Source organism: Pipistrellus hanaki (genome assembly GCF_964339955.1).
Source record: "Pipistrellus hanaki genome assembly, chromosome: 2".
NCBI classification, from domain to species: Eukaryota; Metazoa; Chordata; class Mammalia; order Chiroptera; family Vespertilionidae; genus Pipistrellus; species Pipistrellus hanaki.
The window spans coordinates 117398506-117408598 of record NC_140504.1 but is presented as its reverse complement, the minus strand read 5'-3'; the positions used below and the strand labels follow the sequence as shown (position 1 = coordinate 117408598).

The following is a 10093-nucleotide window of genomic DNA, read 5'->3' as shown; positions in this document are numbered from 1 at the left end:
TATATATATATATATATATATATATATATATATATTTTTTTTATTTCCAGATGATTCTGATAGATTTCCAGAATTGAGAATCACCAGTCTAGCCAGTGATACTGAAAGGGTAGAAACTCAATAAATAGTCCTAATATCTCCCATAGCTCAGTGTCCAGACTGCTTGCCATTCAATAAGTGCTTGCTGATTTAAAATGGAATTGTGGTTATTAGGAACCCTGAATCAAAAACAGTTAACAATTAGAGAAACAATTTAGACAACAATTGGAGAGAGTGTTCCACCCTGTTCCCTCAACGACTAGACCATAACTATCTGGAAAACTTGACTATGCAAAACAAAGTATTTTCAGAAGTGTTCAGATATCTCAGCTTTTCATTTATTTTGGGGGGAAAAGCAGAAGCTTTTCTCCCCAAAATATTAAATCTCCAGTTAGAAGCATAGGTTGGAATGACATTTACTGATGCAGAACTGAAATCCACATGTAGGCAATATTCATGGGGAGGTATGGTTATGTAGCTAGGAAATAAAGCTACTGTGAAATGGCCAATGTCCAACCAAAGTTGTCCTGAACTATGTCACGGTGACCATCGTGATGGCATGGAATCCTAAACTGCCTTCCATTGCTTCCTAACTGCCCAGTGTAGCTCAGTGAAATCCCTGGTGGGAAATGAATAAAATATATCTTATGTAACATACTTTTTGTATACCTTCAGCACTTAACGGTGTGATAGACATACTACATACTCAAAAAAAAATAAGTGTTAAATCTTTTAGAAAGGAACTATATATGTGCTTACCACCTGCCCTCTTGTATGAGTTAGGGCCACATATTTTGACTCTCTTCATTAACACAATTCAGCCTCAAAAGCATTGAAAATATGATCCATTCTATTTTAGGAGAAAAAGAGAACTGTACAATTTTCTCTAAATAATAACCTAGATTGGAATTTTCTTCCACCCATGAGAGCACTATATTTATGAACTCACAGTCCCAGACCTGTGTCAACAACATTCTGAAACAATGCTTCACTTTCACTTTGATAATCACACAGAATAAGCATTTGATTCCATAAGTTTTCATTAATTTGGAAATTTCTTTCACCGTAAGAAAGCCAGGATCTTTTTTCCTCCATGTCATACATGCCATTTGGTCAACAGCAGCCCCATATTAGGTGCCTACAGAGAAACAGAGAGTAAACTGTGAGTAATGGTGTCCTATCCCATGTTAGTGGTCAAGGCCAAGAGGTCCAGAGACTCCAGCACAAGCTTCATACAGATCATAACTTATCCTGGGAAAAGACACATTTTCAACCCATATATTTTTCCAATCACTAAGAGTATCTTAAGATAAACTCTAGAGCCAAAGTCAAATTTTGAAATGAGATTTAGGCACCTGTTTTCCCTTAGGTGAATTTTATGAAGCTATTCTGGGCCTGGGTCAAGAGTTTGAACTATCTAGAATCCAAATCAAATTATGCAGAATGAGCTATTTCTGGTAGAGAATGGAGCATTAGTTATCTGTTGTTTGTCCTTCAGGATTCCTCATGAAAGAAAGTATAGATTTGCCATGTAACTCCTAGACACCCTCCTGAAAGTAAGTTCTTATTTCTTAGTACTCCTCAACGAGTGAGGTTTTTGAGAATTTTGATTGTCGCATTAACTGGAAGGGTGGGACTCTAGGTTATCTCCTCACATTCTGATGTAGTACCTCTTGACCTGGTTTCCAGCCTATATTAGCACAGATTAAATTTGGAATTCAAATATGCCAAGGATTAAACTCATCTAATCAACTGTGACCATTAGCTGTCTGGCTTGTCTCGGCTTCTTTAGAAGAGAGTATTAAAAGTCCAAGTTAATTGACTTCTAGGTCCTTCTATTTTGGGTTATCATGGCTTAAAGGTTTTTTATTTTTAGAAATGTCTAATAGCCCATGCGAGCGTGCGCACGTGTACACACACACACACACACACACACACACACACAGTCCTCCCATACATTTCAGTTCTTCACCAACTTAAAAATATCTTCTCCAAAGGTATTTAACCATTTTCTAAAAGAAGATAATCAATATTTAACTCAGCACCAAGTCTAAGATCTCTGGATGATATGCAATCTTGTCAGTAAAAAAAAAAATATATATCATGCAACATCTATAATAATAAAAGCATAGTATGCTAATTAAACGAGATATCATTCTGGACAAAGTGGGGGCTGAGAAGGAAGCCCCGGTGCCAGCAGTCGGGGGAAGGAAGACGTACTCTTGCATGAATTTTGCACATCGGGCCTCTAGTAATATTAAAATATAGAACTAAAGGATCAGTTTAATAACCCTGACACACTCAATATACAATGGTGGGGAGAGAAGAACGTAAGTGCCATAAAACCACCATTTGGGAATGGCAAGAACTTGAAAGAACATGATGTTCACCAATTTAAAGCACATGTTATGTCCTTCTGGGTAGAAATACAAGGCTTACTTCCTGGCATTGGTCTTTGATTCTTGGTTAGCCAATCTGGATGACCTTGGGAAGTACTCCCTTATTCATTTCTTCCATGGCTCGTGGTTTCTCCCTCTTGGAAGATCTTATCCATTACCTTCATGGGCACATTTGAGATTGTCTTAAGGGGCAATGACTTATATAGAAGCTACACTCTATCAACTAATTTCTTAGTGACATTAATTAGGACTGGGGATTGTCTTCAAAATTAAACAATGGCTAATTGTACTTGGCCAAATTTTTTCATATAAGCCCTCACTGAATGCCACAAAAAGTAACCAGCATACTTAAACAACAGAGTCCTTTCTATCAAATCACCCGGTGCTACCCTTGGTAGTACACTGTGTGAGTGCCAACACACAGTAGGTAAAAACTGGATCAGAGTTTTCACTACCACTTAATAACTATTGCCAACTTCACAACCTGAGGTAGAAGATTTCTTGTGACTTTCACTCAGCCAATTCCCTATTCCAGAATCTATTAGTTGCTAATGTTTACTCCTGGTGCTAATTCATCTATCACTCGTTTATTCAACACATATTTCTTGAATACCTATTATATGTCCACTGGTTGGTCTGAGTTCTATGGATACAGTGGTAAATTAAGCAGGCAAGAGCGCTGCTTACATGGAACATATAGTTAAAATTCATTCAGCTCCCAAAGACCAAAACCCAACCCAAATAGGTTTAAGCCAGAAAAAAAGTAAATTATTAGCTAAGATAACGGAAAAGTTCAGGGGTAGTATTGGCTTCAAGCACAGCTTTCTATAAATGCCAAACAATGTCGCCAGAACCCCATTTCTCTTCATCACATGGTCAACTGGCCATGGCCTATTCTGTGTTTTGGCCTTATTTTCAGACAGTCTCTCCCTTCCTGATCACAAGATGTCTACAAAAGATCTAGATTGTATATCTTCCAGACTTTAAGCCCAATAGGATTTTATTTTATTCTCTTTGACTGAGTCATATTGGGTCTCTGGCCAGGAATTGAGATACGCTGATTGGCCAGATCTGAGTCATATGTTCTAGACCTTGAAGGAGCCAAAACCATTGGAAGTAGATGGAATGAAAGCAGATTAGGGTGGTTCCCCAGAGGAATATTGGGGTGTGGTTATCAGAGAAGAGTGAATGGATACTGGGCAACAAAATATCCACCAGATCCAGAGGAGGATGTCCTGACTTACATACAGGCATAGGATATCCACAATATGGCTACAGAGTTGACCAGGAGTTGGTGGTGCTATATTCAGCTGAGAAATATGTGAATCAATGATTCATAAGAGGACAGTGAGTACATGAAAAGTCTCAAGTAAGGAGGTCATTGAAAGAAGATATGAGTGTTACATATACCAAAGGGCGTTCTAACTATCCTAAGCTTATCGGAAAATTTCTTTCCCATTCATCACTCTTAAAGATCTGGATGAAGTTATTTGTCCTAAATTTTTAGTTTTACAAAAGTTTGGACTCCTCAAAGTTGCCCAAGAAGATTGAAGATTAGAGGGAAGTGGAATAAGAAGGCTGTATTATAACAACATATTACCAGAATTCTCAAATTTATTGCCAAGAATTACTCAAAGCTAGAGAATAACATGGTAACAGGAAGAATATGACACATCTTTTCAGAAAATATATTTTGTTCATTAGAACATAATTTAAACATTGTTTATGCAATAAACAAGCATATATATATATATATATATATATATATATATATATATATATATATACTGAGTGGCCAGATTATTATGATCTATGAACCCATAATAATCTGGCCACTCAGTGAATATCCTATATAATAAAAGGCTAATAATCAAATTGTCCCCTTGATCAGGAGTTCAACCAGCAGGCAGGCCAGCCAACTGCCCATGTCCCCTCCCCCTGGCCAGGCTGGCCAGACCCCATCATGCATGAATTCATGCACCAGGCCTCAAATATATATATATATATATATATATATATATATATATATATATATATATATATACACACACACACACACACACTGAGTGGCCAGATTTTTTTTTTTTAATATATTTTATTGATTTCTTACACAGAGGAAGGGAGAGAGATAAAGAGCTAGAAACGTCGATGAGAGAGAAACATTGACCAGCTGCCTCTTGCACACCCTCTACCGGGGATGTGCCCGCGACCAACGTACATGCCCTTGACCGGAATCAAACCTGGGACCTTTCAGTCCGCAGACCGATGCTCTACTGCTGAGCCGGTTTCGGCAAGAGTGGCCAGATTTATTATGCATTCAGAGATCATAATAATCTGGCCACTCAGTGTATAAAACACAATTTGCATTAATTTTAAGATAGATTTCAAAGAAATTTTCAAGTTTGCTATGGATATCCAAAGTAAAATAATTTGCATAATGGAGGGGGTGGAAAACACAAAAAATCAAAACCTCTTTTCCTTAGACAGAGATTAAGAAGAATGAACTTTATCAAAGAAGTTAATCCAGCTCCTCTAAGCAGAAAATTCAATGTATTGGCCAGGTAGTTTTAGAAGCCAAGAGAACGACTATTGAGTACAACTGAGTAATGAGCCTGTTTATTATCTCCAACATATATACAGGGAAACAATTTGAAGTTCAAGGTGAACAGAACTCCTCTGTGAGTAAGTAGACCTTGCAATTATGGTATCGTGAGGAAATTATTGATCTCTTTTTTTCTGCTGGACAATCAGGAAAATAAATATGCATTTCAACAACTCATATTTTTGGGTGGGGAATAAAACACAACCTTGGAAAGTCTGCAGGACAGTCTCATGGAAGAGTCTGACCCAGGATATTTTGCTGCAGTGATATCATTGCCTGAATAAATTTGGGGGACGTGGAGTGGAAAGGCCACCACAGCTTGTCCTCCCATAGCCCCTGGGATGCTTTAGGAAAGCACTGCTGGAAGGAGAACAATGGCTCCTGAGACACAACAATCTCAAATCGCAGGTGGAGAGTCAAGGTGGAACTCAGAGGGAGTAGGTACATGTGGCACAGAGGGTTGGAGGCATGAGGGTAGGCACTGGTTTATTCAGAACAGAGCCCTGTGAGAACTAGCTTACATGCTGGTTCTTAGACCAGGGCAAGGTCAACATATGGTTTGCAATTCTTTCCACCAGATGCTGTCATTCCCTCCAGTTTCCCAACTACTCCTTCAATAAAACCTGGTCACCCATGCAGCTCTGTGTAGTAAGCTGGAAAGGGGAGCTGCACAGAGCTACAGAATGAGAAAGAGGTGTCCACCCAGCTTACAATTCCTCCTCACATGCTTTTGCCCTCCTTTTTTCTTCGGGGAAATTGTTTTATTCTAGCATGCGGTCCACATGTGAACTGCATGGTACCACCTCCAGGCTACATGAGTCCAAGGGAAGTTCTTGGCCCCGTGAGGCTCTGCCAGTGGGCCCAATATAAATGCCAGGCCAGTCAGGATTCTCATCCAGTTCTGTGTGGCCGAAGCTTGGAGAAGTCCTTTACTCTCAGAGGGAAATGTCATACAGATGTATGCTCAGTGCTACCAGCAGTGATGATTCTAGCTCCATGGAGAAAAATAATTCCAGAGAACGATGGCATGTAGAAAAAAAGAGGTAAAAGGAAGAGCTCCAGTTCTGGCCATCCCTGTTCTTTCTGCCGTTTACTTATACGAGTCAATGCATTCCTCTTTTCCTAAGCTGGCTGGTGTTGGATAATTATCACTTGAAGATCAACATCCTGATTATCAATGTCCTTTACGCCACTCGTTGTCCATGCACACAGAAGCCAGTGGATTCCAGACTGAGGCCGATGGGGAAGGAGATGGAGAAGGTGGGAATATAGCTCTCTGAGAAGCCACGGGAACACCTTGGGAGCAGATGGGAGCCATCCATCCCTCTTTTCCAAATATTTTAAAGGGAGGGGACTTTTAAAGATGGGAAAATTAACAGTTCAGTTTGCAAGTTTCAGAGCCAGAGCTGGGACCCAAGCTTTGAGACGCAAACTAGAACTCGTTCTACTGCACCAAGTAGACCCACAAGTTAAAAGGAGTTTGGGATCTTTATAAAAATGTGTGTTTATAATAATATTTTCCCCCCAAATAATAACAATAATTACAACATACCTCAGATTAGCTTTTACATCTAAGACATCAGAAGAGATTTGGTGTTTTATAACATGCAATCATTATCTAAATAAACTTTGACATTTCTGAGAAGTTTCTGGAGAGAATCACTTTTCAGATCTTAAATCCAAGATACTGAGAAGTAATTCTCTTCCTGAACCTGTCCCAGAAAGAGAGAGCTCGGAATCTGTTCCAGAAGAAAGGCAACAAAAGGAGGCTGATACGGACTGGATTCATGTTGAATCCCTGACACCTGATGTTAAGGAGAAGGAGAAGGCATTGAGAGATGGAGCCTTTTAGGTAATCAGGGTTCAATGAAGGTATTATTCTCTCTCTCTCTCTCTCTCTCTCTCTCTCTCTCTCTCTCTCTCTCTCTCTCTCTCTCTCTCTCTCTCTCTCCTTCCCCCTCTCTCTCTTTCATTCCACAATGCAGAAGGCAGCCTTCTGCAAATCAGGAAGAGAGTTCTCACCAGGTACCAATTCAGCTCCCACTGAACTTCCAGCATCATAGTTTCCAGAACTATGAGAAATAAATGCCTGCTGTTTAAGCCACCCAATGCATGGTAGTTTGCTATGGCAGCCTGGGCAGAGTAATGGGAGGTCAAGGTCATGGATACTGCAGCTTTGTGTTCCAGGACTCTGTCACATTGTGGGGTAAAACACCAGACTAATCTGAAAAAAAGGAAAGAGATATAGGACTGGATCGTCCCTAAGGATCTGGATATAGTAATCTCTGAAAATTTTTATAGAACCCTGGATCTCATCCTAGTCATCTTCAGTGGATTCTTAGTAATTCTTAACCTATACAATAGTTTGAGCAATCATATATATTTTAAAATATGAAATATCACTATAAATAAGCTATTTTACTTATAGATACACTTTCAAGGGAAGGGGGAAAAAACTTTAAAAATGAAGCTATAAACTCCTAATTCAGAAAGTCCCTGGTCACTGGCTTATTCAGAAACTGTCAAAATACTACCTTACATTTCAAAAGAAGGTTTGTTTCTATTGTGGAGAAATGGAAGGTTGGGGTTTTTTTGGTTTTTTTTTAAAGCAATGAGTTCTAAAAAATGCACAAGTCAAGACTGAAATAATTAAAATGGTATGGATAGTCTGCTCTTGCAAGCTTACATTTTTGAGTCATTCTTCTGACCTTGTGTGCTCATTCTGAAGTGCAATAATTATTTCTGAAAATTGGTTGTAATTACAAGCATTGAGGGGGTAACTAACCATGAATGCAATTAATTAAAGAGCTCCCACTTCATTGCATGTTTTCTACAGTTAAATACTTTTAGGAAATGGCTCACATTATAGTCTCAGATGCACTATTAGTGAAATCTTAATTTTAAAAAATTACAGCCCAGCAGGTGTAACTCAGTGGTTGAGTGTTGACGCAGGAACTAAGATATCACAGCTTGATCTCCAATCAGGGCTCATGGGATTCCAGCATTGTGGGCTCGATCTCCAGGAGGGGACATGCAGGAGGCAGCCAATAGATGATATACTCTCCTGTCCTCCCTCTCTCTTTCTCTCCCTCTAAAAAAAAAGAAAATCAATAAAAACATATTTTTAAAAATTACAACCACAGGCCCCAGTGACCGCCGCCGCCGAGGACTCAGCAACCTCCCCTGTGAACCCCCTTCGCTTCCCGACGCTCCGTCCCCCCTGCCCGCCTTCTCCCGCCGCAGCCTTCTGCAGGTGTTTCCACTGAGGAAAAGGAATCTTATCGCATGTCCGCTATCCAGAACCTCCACTCTTTCTACCCCTTTGCTGATGCAAGTAAGGGTGGTGATCTGCTTCCCGCTGGCACTGAGGATTATATCCAAATAAGAATTCAACAGAGAAACGGCAGGAAGACCCTTACGACCGTCCAAGGGATCGCCGATGATTACGATAAAAAGAAACTAGTGAAGGCCTTTAAGAAGAAATTTGCCTGCAATGGTACTGTAATTGAGCATCCAGAATATGGAGAAGTAATTCAGCTGCAGGGTGACCAGCGCAAGAACATAAGGTATGCCAGTTCCTCGTCGAGATTGGACTGGCTAAGGACGACCAGCTGAAGGTTCATGGGTTTTAAGTGTTTTTGGCTCACAGAAGCTTAAGTGAGGATTTCTTTGCAATGAGTAAAATTTCCCTTCTGTCCCTTGTCACAAGTTTAAAAACCTCACAGCTTGTACCATGTAACATTTGGGGTCTGCTTTTAACTTGGACTAGTGTAACTCCTTCATGCAATAAACTGAAAAGAGCCATGCTAAATAAATAAATAAATAAATAAATAAATAAATAAATAAATAAATAAATAAATATTACAACCACGTACAATTTCTCTAAGAAGCTGGCCTGACTGTAGTGCCCACCCAGCCATGAAAGTGTTTTCTAAGGCTATATCTTAATGTGGAGACACACTAAAGCAAAAGTAAGATGTGAAGGAAGAAATTGCAAGTAAACATACAGATGTCATATCTCTTCCATAACATTTTATATCATAAAATTTAAACATAAAGATAACATGTGGAGTAAATGAATTATCAATAATATTTTTATTGTGGCAAAAAGTACACAACATGAAATTTTCATGTTTAAGTTTGTTTACAGTATAGTATTGTTAACTATAGACATAATGGTATACAGCAGATATCCATAATTTTTTCATTTTGCAAACCCAAAACTCTGTACCCATTGAACAACTTCTTCCCATCACCCGCCCTCCTGCCCCGGGCAACCACCATTCTACTTCTGCTCTATGAATTTGAGTACCTCATTGCAGTGGAATCATACTACGTCTGTCCTTTTGTGACTGGCTTGTTTAACTTAGTATCATGTCCTTAAGGCTCATCCATGTCATAGCATTATGTGAGAGTCCCCTCCTTTTTAAGGATGAATAATATTCCATTGTCTATATATACCACATTTTGTTTATCCATTTATTCCTAGATGGACATTTAGATTGTCCACAACTTTGCTGCTGTGAACAATTCTGCAATGACCATGGGAGTGCAAATATCTCCTCCAAATCCTAATTTCAAGTCTTTTGGATAAATACTGAGAAATGGGATTGCTGGATCATATGGTCATTCTATCTTTAATTTACTAATAATTTATTAAATCTGCAATGATGGTTTTCCTACTATTAAATTCTATCATGCTCTATCAGGAACCTTTCACAATCTTCCTTCTGATTTCAGCAAAATGCTTGTTTTCTTTATAACAGATAATGTGCGTGTAAATTTTTTTTTTTTTGTATCTCATGTTATTACATGGAATTTTTTTATTCTTGATGTGATTGTAGAGACACAGGACAACTTGGATGTTTGAGAAGTTTTGTGTGTCCAGGTTCTTCCACAGCCTGGGTGAGTAGGTATTCCTTCCTACCCTCTCCCACTGCCTGGGGTCACACAGCTTGCCTTGTCAAGCATCACTTCAAGGCAAATCAGATGCTGTCACCAACTCTGATTAAGATCTAAGCAACCTCCCTACCACAGACAGGAGAATATGTTC

The 10093-nt window shown here is 39.1% G+C and overlaps 1 protein-coding gene across 1 annotated transcript; it reads left to right on the top strand.

Moving 5' to 3' along the window:
• The first annotated feature begins 8291 nt into the window (after nt 1-8291).
• Nucleotides 8292-8849, top strand: LOC311616439 (eukaryotic translation initiation factor 1-like). Its single transcript, XM_084871787.1, has one exon. The coding sequence runs from the start codon at nt 8326-8328 to the stop codon at nt 8653-8655; it is 330 nt and encodes a 109-aa protein (XP_084727913.1). The 5' UTR covers nt 8292-8325; the 3' UTR covers nt 8656-8849.
• Nucleotides 8850-10093: the final 1244 nt, after the last annotated feature.